Source organism: Peromyscus eremicus, chromosome 8b (genome assembly GCF_949786415.1).
Source record: "Peromyscus eremicus chromosome 8b, PerEre_H2_v1, whole genome shotgun sequence".
Lineage (NCBI taxonomy): Eukaryota > Metazoa > Chordata > Mammalia > Rodentia > Cricetidae > Peromyscus > Peromyscus eremicus.
Window position 1 is genome coordinate 12,192,572 of NC_081424.1, and position 20,497 is coordinate 12,213,068.

The window sequence follows — 20,497 nt, forward strand, 5'->3', positions numbered from 1 at the left end:
TGTGGCTTGGGCACATGAGACCTCAAAACCCCCAAAGTGACATACTTCCTCCAACAAGGCCAAACCCACTCCAACAAAGCCACACCTCCCAAGAGTCACCCCCTAAGAGCTTATGGGGGACAATTACAACTACCAGAGCAGTTTAGTAAGTGAATTTGAAAACTGGGGAAGTACTGAGTAATATATGCAGTTTAGTGAGCTAAGTGCTGCTTCATCCCACCAAGCACCTCTCTGGGACATGCAAGCTGTACAAACTGGAAACTTTAGCTTAACTGGCGGTAAACTGAGGCCATCAAAACTGTGGGGTGTGTCAAGGAAAATGTGGAGTGACAAAGGAGGCCAGGCCAAAACCCTGCAGGGTTATTCTAAAGGGCAGAAGGGCCTACCAAAGGCTTCGTGAACAGGTGCAGAGATGAGCAGTGCTCTTCTCTAGCTCCCTTATGAGAACTGCTTTCAACCAACTGTTTGTACTGAAAATTGGCTGGTAAGCTGAAGTGATCTTGGTTGTCAACTTGACTGCACTTTGGAACCGACTAAAATGCAAGCCACTGGAGCACTCCTGTGAAGGGCTTTTATTATCACTATTACTTTTATTTATCTGTTTGTTTATTTCAATATGTATGGGTGTTTTCCTGCAGAGGCCAGAAGAAGGCATCAGATCCCCTGGATCTAGAGTTACAGAAGGTAACTGCCATGTAGATGCTGAGAACTGAACTGAGTCCTCTGCAAGAGCTGCAAATGCTCTTAACTGATGAACCATCTCTCCAGTCCCTTCTTTTTCTCTTTTTCAAAAATTATCCTATGTATGGGCATCTGGCTGCACGTATTTCTGTGTACCATGCTCATGAAGTTCCCACCGGAGGCCTGAAGAAGGTGTAAGATCTCGTGAAACCGGAGTTACAGATAGTTATGAGCTGCCAAGGAGGTCCTGGGAATGTGAGGCATTCTCTTTATCAGACTATTTGAAACAGGAAGATGCACCCTATGTGGGCAGCATCTCTCTGGTGACAGCCCAGATAAAAAGACAGGAATGAGGGAACTGCGTTTGCCTGCTTGCCCTCACTCTCACTGGCAAGCCTGCCTACCCTGTTGCTGTTTCTTTACCAGACTTAGACTCAATTTCTCTGGGATGCCAATGTAGACTGAAGATGGGTAGCTCTCCAGGAACCGTCCAGTCCTTCAGTGCCAGACTGTGACTGCTGAGACATTCATCAGCCTTGCGGACCGAACCACGGCCCAATTCTCAGCCTCTCCAGTATGAGACAACCAACCAACTGTGGGACTAACTGGACTACATCCTATAAGCCAATCTACTAACCACGCCCCCCCAACCCCCAGTTCTGTTCCTTTAGAGAACCCCGGCTAGTGAAGCTGGCCTTTGCACTCCCGTCACTTCTACTTGACACACACGCCTCCAGCAGCTAGTTTTACTCAGATCCTGGACCATATGGCTCCTCCTTGCCATCCTTCCTAGTTTCTTATGGCAGCATCTCAGTCACCAGTCATTACTCAGATAGGAATAAAGCCACAGCTATAGTACTGAACTGAGGCTTTTATTATAGTAAAATTGTAACTGTTTTTATTTTTTTGGGTGTGTGTGTGTTAAGACAGGGTTCCTCTGTGTAGCCCTGGCTGTCCTGGAACTTGCTCTGCAGACCAGGCTGTCCTTGAACTCAGAGCTCCATCTGCCTCTGCCTCCTGAGTGCTGGCATTGTGCACCACCGGGCCTGCCTCTGTTTTTAACTATCACAGCCCTAAACTGGGTACATAGCTAACATCATTTGGAATATACTCTTTAAATTACAGGCATGACAGGTAACTAACATCTGAGTCTCTGGTTTAAACCTACATCCTTTTTAAAAGAAGAGTGACTTTTCCTACTGAAGCTACAATCTGTAATTAACAAGCCTGAGAATTTGTCTCACTCACAACACTGATGCTGAACTCTGATGATCACCCCAGTGTGAAGTATGAAAAGAGAGGCCTCCAAAGGTGTTGATTATGGAGGGTTAACACCGAGTTCACACCCTTCTGCCCTCCCACCACAGACCGCAGCAACAGGGCACTCTTCCGAGTAGACAGCGAACCTGCCAGCACCGCCATCCTGGATTCCCCAGCTTCTGTCCGTACCTGTCTGCTCTTCATCAATTACTCATCTGGGATTTTTGTTTTGTTTTTCCCAGCACAGATGGACTTCAATAATCTGGAATTACTTACGTTGTTCTTCTGAAGTCTTTTTGAAGTGTTGGGTACTCTGGCATTTTCCTAATATCTTCCCAGTCTTTATCTTGAAAAAATTATTTATAGAAAATATCTTATTAAGTCTCCTAATTCTTTTTTTTTTTTGTGTGTGTAACCACTTTTTTTTTTAAATTTTTATTTTGCAATACAATTCAGTTCTACATATCAGCCACGGATTCCCTTGTTCTCTCCCCTCCCGGCCCCCTCACCTTCCCGCCAGCCCACCACCCATTCCCACCTCCTCCAGGGCAAAGCCTTCCCCGCGGACTGAGATCAACCTGGTAGACTCAGTCCAGGTAGGTCCAGTCCCCTCCTCCCAGGCCGATCCTGCATAGGCCCCAGGTTTCAAACAGCCGACTCATGCAATGAGCACAGGACCCGGTCCCACTGCCTGGATGCCTCCCAAATAGATCAGGCCAATCAACTGTCTCACCCACTCAGAGGGCCTGATCCAGTTGGTGACCCCTCAGCCATTGGATCATATTTCATGTGTTTCCGTTTGTTTGGCTATTTGTCCCTGTGCTTTATCCAACCTTGGTCTCAACAATTCTCGCTCATATAAACCCTCCTCATTCTCGCTAATTGGACTCCCAGAGCTCCACCCGGGGCCTAGGCATGTGATCCTAATTCTTTTAATTTGAAAATAAACATAAAACAAACTTTATGCATGCTCTTACAATGGAACACTTTTGAAATAGAACTCAAAAAAGTATTTTGAAAAGGGCAACAAATTACCTGCAGGAAAGCCCATGACACTAAATATCCGATCTAGTTGATCATGATGAAAAGGATTGCTCGTTTTTATATCCTCCTGACGACAGTGAAAAATAGGCTCTGATGTCAGCAATTCAGCAAATATGCAACCTATTGCCCATATATCTGCGAAGGGAAAAACAACTTCTTACACAAATGCATTACATTTATATACATTTGCTAGTTACAATTACTGCGTATAATTCCAATAGACATACAAAACTATATTTTAGTAGAGGAATGTAGAATAGTTCACCACAATGTCAAATACATCTTGAAGATAAATTACATAAACAAATAGTTTAATTATATTCATTAACTAGAATAAATGTCAGTATGCTCTGTTATAAAACAAACTACCCAACAGAAAGCTATGTTGTAAAGCTGCTGTGGGATAATGCTCTTGTACACTGTAAAGACTTGTCACTCGAATTGGTTTAATAAAATGCTGATTGGCCAGTAGCCTGGCAGGAAGTATAGGTGGGGTGACCAGACTAGAACTCTGGAAAGAGGAAAGGCAGGGTTGCAGAGGAGGCAAGATGAGAATGCCATTGAGAAAAGGTACTAAGTTACGTGGCTAAACACAGATAAGATGGGTTAATTTAAGTGTAAGAGCTAGTTAGTAATAAGCCTGAGCTACTAGCTGAGCATTTGTAAGTAATATTAAGCCTCTGAGTCAATTTGGGAAGTGGCTGCTGGGTATTTGGGAACAGGCAGGTGGGAGAGAAACTTCTGCCTATAAATGCTTCTCTTCTCTGACCATTTAGTTATTTCCCTCCACAGAAATCAGCCTTCTGGATAATGGGTAATGGCCTTCAGTAGCCATTGTTTACCATACCATGACCTGCTATGATAAAAGGCCATAAAACATAATCTAATCTTCCTTAATGACACAGCCACTGTCATGATCTTCAGGGACATCCATCAGTACCACACAGTAATATTGTGTTGGCTTTTTAATTCTTTCCTGTCTTCCACATCATGCTGTCTGTCACTCCTGTCCCTAATAGCTCCATCATCTCTCTTCTTCCTGGTGGCTTCTAATATAGCCAGTGAGGACTGCTACTGTAAGCTGCCAGTCATGTCAACTCCTGATTGGTCCTCTATTCAAAGCAAAATCTAGACTTCCCTGTGAACTGTTTGCATAAAGAACCTCAGAAAAGCAAGAATGTTAAATTCTGTTTCCTGCCAACAATATCTTTTTGTTGTTGTTGTTGTTTTGTTTTGTTTGTTTTTGTTTTTTGAGACAGGGTTTCTCTGTGTAGACCAGGCTGGCCTGGCCTCAAACTCACAGAGATCTGCCTGGCTCTGCCTCCCAAGTGCTGGGATTAAAGGCGTGCGCCATCACTGCCCAGCCTGCCAACATTATCTTAATTTTGTATTTCCATCCAGCTCTTGCATCACTTATACTTGTTTCTGACACAAACCAGTTATGGAGAAAAGTGAGAATGAGTGAACATGTACGTGTTTATATAGACTGTTATGAATATATTTTAAACTCAGAGATAACTGATTTGGAAGTGATTATTTTTCTCTATCTTAACAATCTGCCTAACTTCTACTGTGAATGGATAGTTAGGATTTGACTAAAATTGGTTATTATGATTTTGTTTTGGAGATGAGATATGATCTCACTGTGTATCCCAGGCTGGCCTTAAACTCACGCACAACCTTCTTGCATCAGCATCTTCCCAGGTACTAGCATTGCAGGAATTAGTACCTGGGAAGTAATTACGTTTTTATCTTAAGTGGTAAATCTCATTAACTGAGCAAAAAAGTTGCAAACTGGTTAAAATTCAATTTCAGTTCTCCTCACATTTATTAAAAACAACAACAACAAACCCACCACATCTATTTCAACAGCAGAGGGAAGCCGAGAAAGAAAACTACTACAACTGTGCTTTCCAAGAAGCGTGCTCCCCAGTGTGTAGACACACAGCAGAACTACCCAGGAAGGCGCGGGAAAAGCTGGGTTTCTGGGGGACTTATTGTATGTGTAACATTCACTTTAGGGGTGTGTGGCAATTTGAATGAGAATTGCCCCCATAGGCTCCTATTTGGATGTTTTGGCCCTAGTTGGTGGAGCAAGTGGGCCCCTGCTACGGGCTTTCCAAGGTTTCAAAGGCCTATGCCATTCCAGTCAGCTCTCTCTGCTTCCAGCTTGTGGGCCAAGATGTGAACTCTCAGCTCATGTTCCAGCACTGTGCTTTCCTGCAAAAACACCATGATGGTCAAACCCTCTGGAGCTATGAGCCCCAAATTAAATTCTTTTATAAGTTGCCTCAGTGACGGTGTTTTTGTCACAGCAATAAAAAAGTAGGGCAGTGAGAAACAGTTTTAGCAGAAAAGAATATTTTGGCTAAAGATCTCTTCTCTGAATGGGAAGTCTCCTTTTAATATAGTATACAAGTTGCAGGTGAGGGCCAGGGGCATATGGATTGCTTCTGATTCCACATCCTCTACCACGCATGTTCAACTGCATGAGTCCCAGGGTAGCTATGAATACGGCCCAATGCATTTATGGATGATGAGGTCATTTACATGCCGCAATGCAAAAACGATGTCCACTCCTGCCCTGAACTATACACCATCTTTCTTATTTGACGGCTCTATTAATTTCCAGCTAACATTCCCCTCCACACACACGCTCTTAGACTTCTTCTCCCCTCCTACGCTCTGCTGCCTTCCGAGGTTCCCAACAGCCGGGAGGAAAAGACTGAGATAACAAGAAAAGCAAACCCATCAGGTTGGAAGATCTCGGTCCTGAAGCCACTCCAGTCACTGACAGCACGGCCTCAGCAGCCTCTGATCTGACTGGACACAGTCCAGTGTCACACTCACATCCCTCTGCAGTCAACACACTTGTCCCCACAGTTCTGCGACCACTCAGAGGCTTTTGCCAACGTTGAGTAATTATGAATATTTTATATTTATATTGACTTATATTTATACTAATATCACTTCAGCACTACCCTACAGCATCTGGATTTTGAAGAAATCAGATCTCCTGGTAAGGCACTGGACTATGTCTGCTTTTGACCCATGAATTAATTATGAGGCTAACTGCATCTCTCCAAAGACAGGAACGGAACTTGCAGTGCTCTGAGTGGCATGCTATTTCAGAAGCTTGTTAAACAGAATCTGGACTGTGTTTCTTGTGGATTTTGAGTACCATTCCACTCTTGGTGCCCTTGTTAAACAGATGCAACAGTAGCTAGGGTGATCAGGCTGCTACTGCCTACAGCCGAAGCAGCAGCTGTAGGAGAGAGGGACTATGCAGAGAGTCCTCCCGGCAATACACGGGACAGACCCAGGCCCTGGCCGCTGCTGCCTCCTCTCTCCTTGCCTTCTCTGTTTCTTCGCTGTAAAGAGATCTCCAGAGCTGAGGAAGATTCTCACCTGCTAACTCTCTATCCATAGCCACGTCTTCCCTGCAGTTAGACAACACAATCTCCAAAGTCTCCACTGTAAGGAAGATCATAAATCCTAACAGACACATTCATAACCATTTTTCTTTCTCTAGTTCTTTTTCCTTTTGGTGGTCTGGCAAGTTGCTGAGCGACGCGATCCTACCAAGTCTGTGTTTCCCGCCTTAATGGACAAACTGCCATTCTGCAGACCATTCAAGAGAGATGGAACATCACATTGTGTCGTGGTTAGGACACTTGGAGGAGCTTTTCTCCAGCATGATACTCCTGTCCTGGTTTTCTTTGTAAAGCTAGTTCCTAACCCTCTTTCCAGCTCTTCAGATCAACAGCTACGCAGCAGTGATAAAGGAAGAAGTGCACGTCCTTGCTTCCATGTGCACTGGCTTTATAACGAACTATTTGACATTTAGGAGTGCTCAGCTTGTCAGCCGTCTTGACACTTACCAATGGCCTTTGTGTAATGCCTGGCACCGAGTAAAAGTTCTGGAGCCCGATACCAAAATGTCACAACCACTGGATCCAAATCTGCCAGTGGCTTTAGAGGGGAATTGAATAATCTGGCAAAACCCATGTCAGCTGAAAAAGAAAATAAATACGTAAAACTCACTTTGACATGCTGTCAGAGCCATGCGGGGGTTGGTAACTACCCTTTCAAAGACAGACGCCTGCTCTAAGAGCTGCACCCTGGTTGGGAACTGCATTGTTTACCTTTACTGAGATAGAATCCTTGACGCCATCTGCTTTACCAACAAGGAGACTAAAGCTTAAAAGTATGCTGACTTCCTGAGAGCGAAGGCCTTAAGTTCAGAGTCGAAAGTGGGAGGTGAGCCTAAACTTCAGCTTCCTGGCTTTCAGTTAAAACATTCCAAAAGTCTCCTTGTTTAGGACTGTACCTCCCCATCTGAGAACTGACTATCCATACCACTTAGTTCAGTGTGCCCTGGAATCAGGTGCTACAAACCCAGGAGGGCTGAATTACCCATGTCTCTTCCCAAGCCTGTGTCCAGTGACATTGGACTAGACACATGGAATCAGCTATGGGGGAGCAATTAGAGCATGCAAAACAGAAATCACCATTATCGGGACCTTTCTCCTAGAAAGTCAATTGTAACAGCACATGCACAATCCCGAGAACATACATAAGACATATAATAATTACTGTAAGAGATACACAGACAGTTGCTACAGTAATTCATTTAACAAAGATGTAAACAAACTAAGTATTGGGGGTACTTGTCACTCTAAGGTTCTAGAGATCTTTTTTATGATTTCATAAATAGGATGTAGCTATAAGGCACTTTACACATGGCATTTATACACATCATCCAACCTCATTTCACCTTCGTAAGAATCTGACTTTAGTACTTTGCTTCTTGCTTCTGAGATGAGGACTCCAAAGCCGAAGACAATTAAATCACTTGTCTTTGCTCACAGGAAGAGCAAGTCATCAGCACTCAAAATCCACGTTTTGACTTAGGAGCCATACTCTTGTGTGTACATGTGCACATGCGGGGGTGTGCCCACGTTTTGACTTAGGAGCCATACTCTTGTGTGTACATGTGCACATGCCGGGGGTGTGCCGGCAGAGGCTGGTCTCAGGTGTCTTTCTCTTACTCTCATGTTGTCTAGCCATTCCTCAGAAACTGAAACAATCCGTCTCAGCCGGAAAGTTCCTTGCTGGTGCAGACTGTTTGAAACCAGAAGGGAAACAACTTCTGGCTTCAAAATAGCTTTAGGAAGTCCCTGAAACTGACCAGATTTCACTATGCCCCTCCCTCCCAAGGACACACAGTAACAACTGCTGAGTCACTGTGAGGCAAACCAAGCTGCAAAAACGACAGAGAGCAGACCGCTACCTGGAAGAAGCAAAGAGCAGCCCACCTGCCTGGAAGAGGTTTAGACCAACTGAGTCACTTGGAAAGGACACCCTCCAACCTGTTGAGCTGCCTGCAGGCTGTGCAGTGTGCTCCAGGTTCCCAGCTTTGTGAGTCGTCACCTCTGCTGAGGTGGGCTTTGGTGGTACACCTGTCTTTGAGTCATTTCTGCTCCACTTAAATTCCTGGAAGCAACTCCTCACCCATCACAAAGTTGGTCTCTGGTGGTACCATTTTGCTATGCCATGAGTTCCCTCTCTGTAGTAAGTAGACAATTGTGTGACGTTTCCCCAGGAAAAGTTTAGTGACATAATACTCACCACCTTTTTTGAGTTTTTTGAGACAGGGTCTCTCCCTGAGCTCAACACATACTCATTAGACTGGCTGGCCAGCAAGCTCCAGAATCCTCCTGTCTCCAACACCCCCAGCTCTATAGTAATAGACTAACTTTTAATGTGGGTGCTGGGGATCTGAACTCAGGTCTTTCATACTTGTGTGTTAGGCATTTCAACTAAGGCACCACGGAGCCCTTTAGTAGCTAGACTCTTAAGCACTGACTGACATCCAGTAAATTATACACATGGTAATTACAAACCACAAAGGCAGAGTCACAAGATGATAAATCCATATAATTTTAAATATACAATATACACAGTACATTTTGAATGTGTAAGGAACCCAAATGTACTATAAAAAGAACAAATGCAGGTGACTACAATGGATCATTTAATCAGAAACTAAGTATGCTATAATATGCATTAAATTATAATTGATTATATTGTTTCTTTAGAGTTTGAAATAATGTATAATGCTTCATGAGACTGCTCTGGAGTATCAAAATTCTGGTGGTCTTAAAAAAAAATTAAAGTTAACCGAGGAAACCTGTGCTGATGCCTACCCTTTGAAAACTACATTTCTCTAGTGCAAACAAGACTAGCCAGTAATTTTCCCACTATTACACCTATCATTTCATGACAAGCTGTAATACTGAAAGCACCACCTTCCCTGAGTGACAGGCGCTGGCTGCTGTTGTTGGTTAATGTGATGGTGGAAATGTATGATGGGATGCTGTTTGGGCCACTGAAAAGCATTTTACATTACAGGCAAAAGCTAATGTTTCTCTTCTTATTCTCTACCTTTTAATTAAATTTTAAAAAATGAATTAAGTGATTTATTTATTTTTGGAGACAGGGCCTCACCATGTAATTCTGGCTGGCCTGGAACTCACTCTGCCTCCCAAGTGCTGGGACTCAAGGCATGTGCCTCCATCTCTTAATTCTGTTTAATTCACTGTTAAATGAAGCCATGGCCAGAAGAAAATAAGTACAATTCCACTCTAATGAACAAAGTTTACAAGAGCTTTTTCAAATAATTTAGATAAAGTAACTAACCTAAATTTTGCTTTGACTATTTTCTAAAGAAAATGTGTGTGGAACTGTTCAGTTAAATGAATGGGTAAGCTGAGCAGTGGAGGCGCACAACTTTAATCCCAGCACTCTGGGCAGGCGGATTTCTGAGTTCTCAGTCAGCCTGGCCTACAGAGCAAATTCTAGGACAGCCAGGGTTACACAGAGAACCTTGTGTGGGTGTGTGTGGGTGCTAACTAGGCAGTATCTAACAGCAGAGTCTGACGCCCAACAAGTGTGCATGACAGCAGCACACAGATACATACAGGTAATAGAGTGAGGTTACAGCCAGGCAAAAGTGTCTGTTTCTAACCCATGCTAAGTCACAAAGCGGGAGGGTCTCTAGCTCCTTCAAGGAACCACCCGGAAGGGTGCTTTTAAACACAGCAGAAATAGACTAATTTGAAAATGGATTTTGAAGTTTAAGTTCTTTGAGAAGGGAGAGAAGAAGGATGTTAGATAAGGATTGCTAAATACTTTTGGTTTCCTGAGCCAGGTTCTTACTCTTAGCTCAGGCTGGCCTGGAACTGACTATGTACCCCACAACAATCCTCTCATCTCAACCTCTGAAGTGCTAGTCCTGAAGGTGTAAGTCACGCTGGGGTCTTTGAGGTTGCTAGGGAGGAAAGGGCACAATGTACCTTTTTTCCATTCAACTGCTGTTCTTTGGAGCCCAAAGAGAACTATACTAAAGCCTTAAACACAGATATTTGGTCTGCTGTAAATCAGTGAAGGGGAAGATGAATAGGAATCTCACTTACACAACTTAAGTAAAACATAGCTCTCTGAACAGATGAAGAGAGGTTTCTCCTGTGTCCCAGAATCTAATCAATACTTATAATGTATAATTCAGCTATTATTTAGTTTAAAAGGGCTTATTAGGAAATGTTAACATTTTTACTATTTTCTACAGAGAAAATATTTTACAGTTTCAAATAACTCTGGACTTTTGAATTATAACCTGTTTTTATGTTCAAGCTATCTGTGTATTATTTATCCTGCAGTTGTACATAAAATGTTTTTACATTAAAAAAAGGACAAACACTATAGAATTGTATTACATGTAATATATAGAATATGCAACTTCATAGAGACAGAAAGATTAGATGTTATCTCAAGATGGAGAAGAAAGGATATAGAACAATGATTCCCTAAGTACAGAGTTTCTGTTTTGTGTGATAGAAAAGGCCCACAAATGGACAGTAGTATCAGGACATAATATTATGAATGTAATAAATCAATACAATTAATGTAGTTAATGAATATCATAAGTATAGTTATTGAATGAGTACTGCGAATGTAGTCAATGAATATCACAAATGTAATATCATGAGTATAATTAATGAATATCATGAGTGTAATTAATATCTTGAATGTAATTCATACCACTGAATTGTGAACTTAAAAATAGTTACAATTGCAAATATTATGTTCATTTAAAAAAATCAAGTGGAACGTAATCATCATACATTATATGTGTGTATGAAATTGAAGACAGCAATGTTCTAAAATAGAAAGTGGTGATGGTGTCATGGGCCTATGAGGATACTGGACTAAAGTCTATCAAGTTGTGCAAACAGGAAAGAAAATAAAAGAATAAAAGAACATAGGCATTTGCAGATTTTTATTTTGATTTTCTACCACAGAGATTGAACACAGGGTCCCACGCATGCTATGCAGCACCGTGCCCTGAGTGCCCTCGGTCCCTACCTCACTGTCTTTAAACAGTATTCTGAGGCTGTGGAAGCAGCATGGTGGTGGACTACCATACACACACAGACACAGCATTAAAACCAAGTTTATAAGGACTTAACCCATTATAATTACTCTTACTGTTATTTATTAGTTTATAATTTATCCCCAATCTTTACCAGAACTATAATCTTGAAATTCTTAACAATAAGGTAACTTGTCTGGGCAGAGAACAGAACTTTATGTTGACTAGATTTGGGTGGTTAGGGTTAATAAACACAGTGAAGAGTCTAAGAAGATGCCAATGAATCTGCTGGGGACAACGGAGCTCAGGATGCCAAGAGGGCCAAATAACGATAAAGACTTCCGCTAGAGAGGACAGACATCCAAACTGCAGGATCATTTTCACAACATCTAAATCCTTGAAGAAATAATTACAGAGGGAGGCTGTGTCCCCCACCAGTGCTGAAGGTGTCCTGACGGCACACGACTGGGGGCAACAGGAGCACAGTGCAGAAATAACAGCAAAGCCAAAGACGGAAGACCAGCCACATAATGTCAGCAGCCTCGGGCCAGGCTGCTCAGGAGACATGGCGCACCGTGGGAAGAACAGTGACAGACACAGGCCGAGGGATCTGCTAGGACACAGGTCACAGGCATACTGTGGGAAGAACAGTGACAGACACAGGCCGAGGGATCTGCTAGGCCTTTTCAGAGACAGTTTTGACAGCGAAATGGATTTCAAGGTGAGATTGTAACCAATTATGGTAAATGAAACCACAGAGTGAACACGAAGGCCATCCCAGGAGTAGAGAAACATTGGGGCTGCACCGGCATGGGACACGGGGACACAAATGCTAAAGAAAATAGGATGGAGGCAGGGAGTCAAGTGGCGCAGAAGAAGTGACCACCAGTGTACAGACACTCCAAGTCTAACTCACTGACGTAAACTTTGTGACTAGAGTTAGAATGTTGCAGGTCAGAGCCAGATTATCTCAAGCTATCCTACGTCCTCTTAATAGGCATCTGTTGTCTGTCTGACCGAACGTCCTTCCTTTGGGATGCACTCATAGACTACCAGCTTCCACCAAGCTACATGTGAAGAGCGTGACTGGGTAACATCTAAAACCATAGCAGAGTTTATCCACTTTGCTAGGCCCTACCTACCTGGTATTTGGAAAATGCCTTAATTTATGATTTGTTCTGGGTCTATAAAAGTTCATGCAGCTGCCTCCATGTTAGAATGTTATTCAAGCTACTGAAATGTGTGCTCCTTGCATACAGCTGCTCATTTTAGCTCAGAATAAACTCCCTTATTCACTTGGAGGTGAGCACTCTACTCTGTGTCAACAGTTCTGATTCTAAACCATGAACATCCACCTTCATCAGGAGTCACCTGCATTGGCATCAGTTATCAGCAGGTCACCCAACCACACTGCCTCCTCAGGTAGACGCTGGTGATTGTTTCTGGGACTGGGCCTCTCCTCTGGTGTGGACGGCATCTTTGACAGTCCTGTATTCTGTGCAGACTATTATCAAATGCCTTGGTGTTCTACCTCAGGCACCCACCAGAGCATTTGCTTGTATTGCTGATTTTCAGAACACACGTTTGCTAGGGTCTCCAGGACCCGAGGGTGCCGTTTCCGTGTCTGCTCCAGCTTACCGTGACCTCATCCCTTCAGCTTAGAAAGTTTGTGATCATTAAGATATCACACATGATAAGTGCCATCTCCTCTAGGTGTCAGGATCAAGATGAGCACCGGCCTCACAGAGAATGAGACAACACACCCCATTCCTGGAAGGAACCTTATTAGCTCCACTATGAAGACACCTACGGGATGGGGCACCCAGTGTCCTGAGTCCCCTCACATTCTTGTACATGTCAGAATAAACCCCAGACACAATGGGAAAAGCCTACCTTGGGATGAGACCCAAGGGAGTCTTTCCCACAAGTGGCACATAAATTTGATCCCAAACACAAATCCCTCTAGCTAGCACACAAGATTATACAGTTTCCAGGAAGAAAAGATACCTCCTCCAAAACAAAGGAAAGCAAAAATCTAAAGGAGGAAGTGTTTGGAGACCACAGCCACCTGGAACTCTACTTGGCTTTATGTTTAATAATTATAGCAATTCAACTTTGCAATTATTTGGAAAAACAGGGAAACCTACCAAACTATAACTTGGTTTTATCCACCCTCGCCCTGCACAGGCAATGGGATGCATTCAATATCCTCAAATTGTGTTTTTTGTTTTGTTTCTCCAAGCTAGAAGTTGTACACAATAAAGCAAAATACATTGAATGGGAAGGCTACTTCAACTTGAGTTTAAAAGCACCTAAGAAATGGTAAAATTGCAAATTTACAAAAGAAAACCAAAAAGAGTTTTGGAAACCATAGAAACAAGAAACAAGAAACAAGAAAGGTGTTAAAAGCCAGGAGGTGGTGGCACACGCCTTTAATGCAGAGGCAGGTGGATCTCAAGGCCTGGTCTAGAGATGAATTCCAGGACAGCCAGGGCTACACAGAGAAACCCTGTCTCAAAAGCAAACAAAAAAAGACAGAAAAGAAAAAGAAAGGTGCTGAAGAGCAGGAAATGAATCAAGAATCCCACCTTGCCTGCTCTGAGTCCTCATCACCCTTCCTTCTACTCTCTACAAGTTCTCAAGCTAGACAAAGATCTGCATCAAACTCCCAGCTTGTCATGGCCTCTCCTCACAGCCTACGACAGTGACCTGTCTGTCCAGATGGCCTCTCCTCACAGTCTATGACAGTGATCCTACACTGTCTATCCAGATGGCCTCTCCTCACAGCCTACGACAGTGACCCCACACTGTCTGTCCAGATGGCCTCTCCTCACAGCCTAGGACAGTGACCTGTCTGTCCAGATGGCCTCTCCTCACAGTCTATGACAGTGATCCTACACTGTCTATCCAGATGGCCTCTCCTCATAGCCTAGGACAGTGACCCCACACTGTCTGTCCAGATGGCCTCTCCTCACAGCCTACGACAGTGACCCCACACTGTCTGTCCAGATGGCCTCTCCTCACAGCCTAGGACAGTGATCCTACACTGTCTATCCAGATGGCCTCCCTTCACAGCCTAGGACAGTGATCCTACACTGTCTGTCCAGATGGCCTCTCCTCACAGCCTAGGACAGTGATCCCACACTGTCTGTCCAGATGGCCTCTCCTCATAGCCTATGACAGTGACCCCACACTGTCTGTCCAGATGGCCTCTCCTCACAGCCTATGACAGTGACCCCACACTGTCTGTCCAGATGGCCTCTCCTCACAGCCTAGGACAGTGATCCTACACTGTCTATCCAGTACCTGGGCACAAGCTGGAGATGCTAAGGCCTCTCTAGAATTTGCTAGAGAACTTCAGATCATTGTACCGACCTGTAATCCAGTTATTTACCTTTCATTAATTCAACTTTCCATCTGTAAGGGCGTCTCTCTGCTGCTCAGCTTTTAAAGTTAGGGAGGGAGAGCCATGACCTGAGATCCACACGGCATGCCTCTCGGCCTCTCCTGCCCTCTCTTACAGTGAAGAAGGCTCTTACTGAAAGGTCCGTGTTTCCACCTGCTTCCACCAAGCCTACACACTGTTGTGATGTTTGTCAATCTGCCCCCGGCTTTGACAGTAACTGAGTAGAAACCCATGGCATCCTATCAACATGGACAAAGGACTGTACGAGCAATCTCCAATAATGAGACACTATGCATTACTATGAGACTTAAAAAACTCTAAAAATCCAAAATTGTTTACAGCAGCCTCCACCGTGAACATCTGGAGAAAAATGAAATGACAAGAGCTAAAACCAGGTGACTAACACTGAATGTAATGCTGCAGACTCCCTTCGCCGGGACAGGAAGGGCCCTGTCTGGTTCCACAGAGAACATGAGAGGGCAACTTCCACTTCTCACCTCAAACTTGGACCAACTTCTGAGGACACAACCACAAAGTCATCTTCCACGACACCTCCGAGTACCCAAGCAAGTGAACGCAAACCACCACAACATTCCTAACGCTCACTCTTCTATGTTCAGATAATGTAAAAACTGTCTAAGAGATTCTGCACTTTCTTTGGTATATTTTCCTAACTGATTAATCACTAACCTTGGTTTAGTAAAACTACAAAAGAGGACAACAGTATTATGTCCTTTTATTAATCATGTATTTGAGTGTTTGCTTGACTTAAATCAAGTCTTGATGTTTTAAATGACTCAAATATTTTCACAGAAAAATCTTCTCATTATTCAGTATAACTTTAAAAAAAAAATCTAATCTTCACACTGACCAAGACCTATTTCAAATTTTCCAAAAGGAACAACATTTTAGGGATATCTTAAAATTTAAATTTAAGCTGCACCAATATCAACAGAATCTCATAATAGGAAAAAAGAAAAAAGTATCAACTGGGTTCAACCATCTGGATTACTATGTTATTATTTTAATAAAACTGTTGTGATAGAACAAATTAAAGGCTCTAGGCAGTCCTATGACATATACAATAACTAACTGTACTGATACCCAATGGCTTTGACTTGACTCACCATATACACAATTCTAATAAAGGCTCCAGTTTCTGGAGACAACAACATCCATAGTGTTGGTATAAAAACTGTACAAACGCTAGTATCGAAGGAGACCTCTTTGGAAACATAAGTACTAAACTAGAAGGTTTAGAACAAATCCACTAAAACTAATGTCTAAAACATGTATCTTTGAGCCAGGCGGCGGTGGTGCACACCTTTAATCCTAGCACTTGAGAGGCAGAACCAGGTGGATCTCTGTGAGTTCGAGACCAGCCTGATCTACAGAGCGAGATCCAGGACAGGCACCAAAACTACAGAGAAACCCTGTCTCAAAAAAAAAAAAAAACAAAAAAACAAAAAAACAAAAAACAAAACCAAACAAACAAAAATATATCTTTAAAAGGGCTCATATTTAAATACATAAAATTATTCTTTCAAAAACAAGAAACTTATATAAGAGATCATACCTTAAAACCTGTGTTTCTTGATTAAATGACTTTTCAGAGCATTCCATAGTACAAGCCAAGATTGTAAAACTATATTGCCCCTTGACACTCAGAGAACATTCCAGAAAAGGGGGTGGGGAAAAGTAAGAGCTGGAGGATGCAGAGAGTGTTGCCCAATGCTGCCTCCTGGACATGACATGGCCACCGGGCTCAGGAGCTCATGGCAATGGTTACCTATATTAAGACCTGCTCACAAGGCCCCACCTCTAGTTCAGAAGCTACTGCAAGTTGATGGTGGTGTAATTTTATCCTTGAAGGCATGGCACTGGCAGGTTGTCCAGAATCAGGCAGACAGCCTTACACCTTTAGGCACACAGGCAGCACTAAATGAACTCTCAGTGTTCATGGTTTGAAAAAGGACAGGAGGATGGGAGGAGGTGGGCAGAGTAGGAGCTGGAGTGGAGATGATTAAAACACATTTTATAAATGTATGACATTGTAAATAAATAAATCAAAATATTCTTAAAAATTACCAAATAATACTCCTATTCTCCTATTCTGACAATGAATAGTAAATCAGTGGGTAAAATTATGAAATAACTTACTGGAGTTCCAGTTTCCTTTCTGATTGTAAAATAAGAAATAAGATTTTATCATGCCCACAAATGCTGATCTCTCACGGGTTTGGCCTCCAGATTCTACCCCGGTCAGTAGTAACACTTGATACATATAGAAAGGATAATGTTGTTGGGAAGGAATTTTAAGATTATTATTATCTGATTTCTTCTGTAATGTAACGGTTACCCATTTACTTTCCCAGGCTTTCCAATATAATACCAAAATAATAGGACAAATAAAATATACCATAAATAACACCTCAGATGACATGGCCATTAAAGACCAATCCTAAAACAAAGACTGGCCACCCCACATAAGGTCATAGCTACAAAAAACAAACTGGCCAAAAAAAACCCCAAACAACTAAAGTTAAAATAGTAATAAATTGTTTCGCATATCTCAAACATCAAAAAAAATATTTCATAGAATATTAATGATTATAGGCACAGGGAAAACACAGTTTAAAGATCTTTTTTGAGTCAGGGATTTGGTTAAAAATGCCTATTACTGTCATAATTAGTCAACTTTATATCTAATCTATCTAAATACACATGTCAGATACAGAGGGCAAAAAAGAAAAAAAGGCCGGGCGGTGGTGACGCACGCCTCTAATACCAGCACTCGGGGGGCAGAGGCAGGCAGAACTCTTAGTTCGAGGCCAGCCTGGTCTACAGAGTGAACTGCTGTCTCAAAAACCTAAAAAAAAAAAAAAAAAAAATCTGACCTAATCTTGACAGCTAACAATGTTATATGACGTGGGGGCTCCTTCCTTAGTGATTCTAACAATCCCTCTCCTGTAAACTGCTTCCCTGCCTACTCAGTTTCACCTTTATTAGATGCTAGAAACAAGCCTTCTTGGCATCATGAGACATAAAACACCCTCCAGCCTCGACATGTACAAAATGTAGTCCATGCCAAGAAGGAGAACTGTGAATGGACGCTCTCAGAAAAATGCCACGCCTATGTGAAAGGTTCAACCAGGCTACTGATTAGGACTTTACGGTTGTGGAAAACTGGAATTTTGCACGTCCAGAGCCAAGTGATCTCAGGATATCATTATTCCTTGTTTCTGTATCTGCTGTATCTTTTCAACCATCAGATAAAACTTCTAGAATGTATTAACAGACCTCTAGCTTCCTTCCATCAACCTAAAGGCTAAGAATGTGCTCAGATAATGTATTAAATCCATAGCAGAGCTGTCCATCTGTCCATGCCATCATCACATACCACCACCCAGCTCTGCTATCAGCTGTCTGTCTACCTGATGTTTCTGCCCGTGTATTTGGGGGACGCCTTGATATATGGCTTTTGTTTGTTCTGTGACTACAAGTTGGCTGTAACTGCTCTCACAACGGAACTAGCTATTAGGGGCAACCTGAACAAAATTTCTTCATCTAGAGACAAGAGCATTGTCCTCCTGCATTGGCAGAGGTAAAACTCAGTTTAAAATGGAGGGAGGGCTACCAGTGCTGAAGGGACCAGGAGGAGCTTGAGAAGAGGTGTGATAATGTGTACTACAGGAAGCTTAAGAGAACCAGTCCTTTTTACAGCTACCAAGGGAACTCAGGTGCGCAGACTCAGGGAGGGATCGGGAGCCTGCAGGGAAAGTCTCAGGACAGGATCCTTAGCCATGGCTTCAAGAACGAGCAAGGCACTGCTCTTTAAATCCAGTTTCCCTTCACTGTATCTACCGTAGCAGGCAGCTGTGTGGCTGAGGCAACATAATAAAGAAGCACACTGCAGAGCAAAATGTTTACACGGCTTTCTCATGGGGAGGGGGCTAGCTCTTATCTCCTTTTCACTTTTGCCAAGCAAAACGTCCATCTTCAATAAATGCCTGTAAAAAAACATGTGAGTGTTGAAATGAAAACAGACAATGGGAAGGAGCAGGAAGGGGAAGCACCTATCAGGTAGTATTTAACGACAGCACAGTAAAGGTCAATTCCATGCCAACCGGGCAGAGGGTCAGAGCAGGTTTACTAGTTTAGAGCAGCTCCTTCCGGAACTGGACTGGGAAGAAGATGCCCAAGTAGGAAGCAAGCAGCCGGGGTTGTACCACCTCCAGCATCAACTTTCCAATAGCACACAGTTTCATTAAAACCCTTCCTGCCAGCACTCAGGAGGCAGAGGCAGGCAGATCTCTGTGAGTTCAAGGCCAGCGGCCTGGTCTACAGAGCAAGATCCAGGACAGGCACCAAAACTACACAGAGAAACTGTGTCTCAGAAAACAAAACAAAACAAAAACAAACAAACAAACAAACAACCCTTCCTGCCTGGGTTAATGGTCACAACCAGTGCGAGGTACTAAGAGCGTTCACTTCACCAGGGATGACAGCGCCTGGCCAGAGACATGCTCCTGAGGACAGCAGTGGGGAGCACCTGGGAGACGCCATGCACTGAGTTAGGGTTAGGGCAATGCATGGGGGACCAGACACTGGCAGCCAAGGAGAGAGCACAGTAAGCTGGGGTGTTATGCTGGAGAGCGGTGGTGACACACTTGACCTACTGTATGGAGCAAATGTTTAGGGGCTTGTTAACTGATGCCCCAATTGACAACGACAGGGTCTTATTTTGAAGAAAGAGCTGTGGAAAAACTGTGGGTTTATAGACTACCTACATTTTCCAACATATTTTCTATAAACACTCCAAGAAAGTAATTTTAAAATCAACAACTTAATAAGGGTATTAAAAGGGGAAACATCTTTGTAATCACCTTGGTTTCTTCATCAATTATCTTAGGAATAATTACCTACCTATTTTGACTCTCCCCCTTTCAGGACCTTCTCCCATTACTAGGATATTTGCTGGTTTCTAGAAATAAAAATAGAGCATTCAAATTACTACATTTATTCTTTTGACATGCTCCAAAATGGAAATTTTCTCTTATGAAAATATAATTGATGTATTTTCATTCCGTCTAAACTAATTAAAGATTAAGCACCTTTTCCAGTTAAAGCATTTGATATTCTTGAAGTTAGCACGACATTCATATAAACACCTTTGCCAGGAAAACATACCTATATTCAAAATTGTGCCATATAAATAATTATTACAAAGTAATTAAAGCTATCATTTCTATTTGTCCCATAATTTAAAAACCTGCACAAATTAAATACACTTATTTTTAATGTACAAATTTCAAAACACAATATAACGACTCTCACTTAAGTCAATCAAATGAGTACTCCTTACTGAGTATTTCTGGACTACTATTAGGAAAGCATCACTAACATACAGACAGGGTCCATTAGAGTTCACATCAGCCATAATAAAACACAAGGAAGAAACTCCAAATACAATTTCAAAGTGTAGGACAATAAAAACCAAAGCCCACTCAGGCTGCAGCGGTGCACACCTTTAATCCCAGCACTCAGGAGGCAGAGGCAGGGGGAATCTCTGTGAGTTCCAGGCCAGCCTGGTCTACAGAGCTAGTTCCAGGACAGCTAGGGCTACATAGTGAGATCCTGTCCCAAAAAACAAAACAAAACAAACAAAAAAC

The 20,497-nt window shown here is 42.7% G+C and overlaps 1 protein-coding gene across 1 annotated transcript in view; it reads right to left on the reverse strand.

Annotated features, from left to right (window-relative positions):
• Window positions 1-20,497, reverse strand: part of Cdk19 (cyclin dependent kinase 19) — a 128,484-nt gene that overhangs the window by 12,064 nt on the left and 95,923 nt on the right. The window contains exons 5-8 of the mRNA XM_059272513.1: window positions 19,752-19,809; window positions 6,867-6,998; window positions 2,977-3,120; window positions 2,218-2,287 (exon numbers count right to left, since the gene is read on the reverse strand). Coding sequence (XP_059128496.1) covers window positions 2,218-2,287; window positions 2,977-3,120; window positions 6,867-6,998; window positions 19,752-19,809 — 404 coding nt within the window. The remainder of the gene's footprint in view (window positions 1-2,217; window positions 2,288-2,976; window positions 3,121-6,866; window positions 6,999-19,751; window positions 19,810-20,497) is intronic.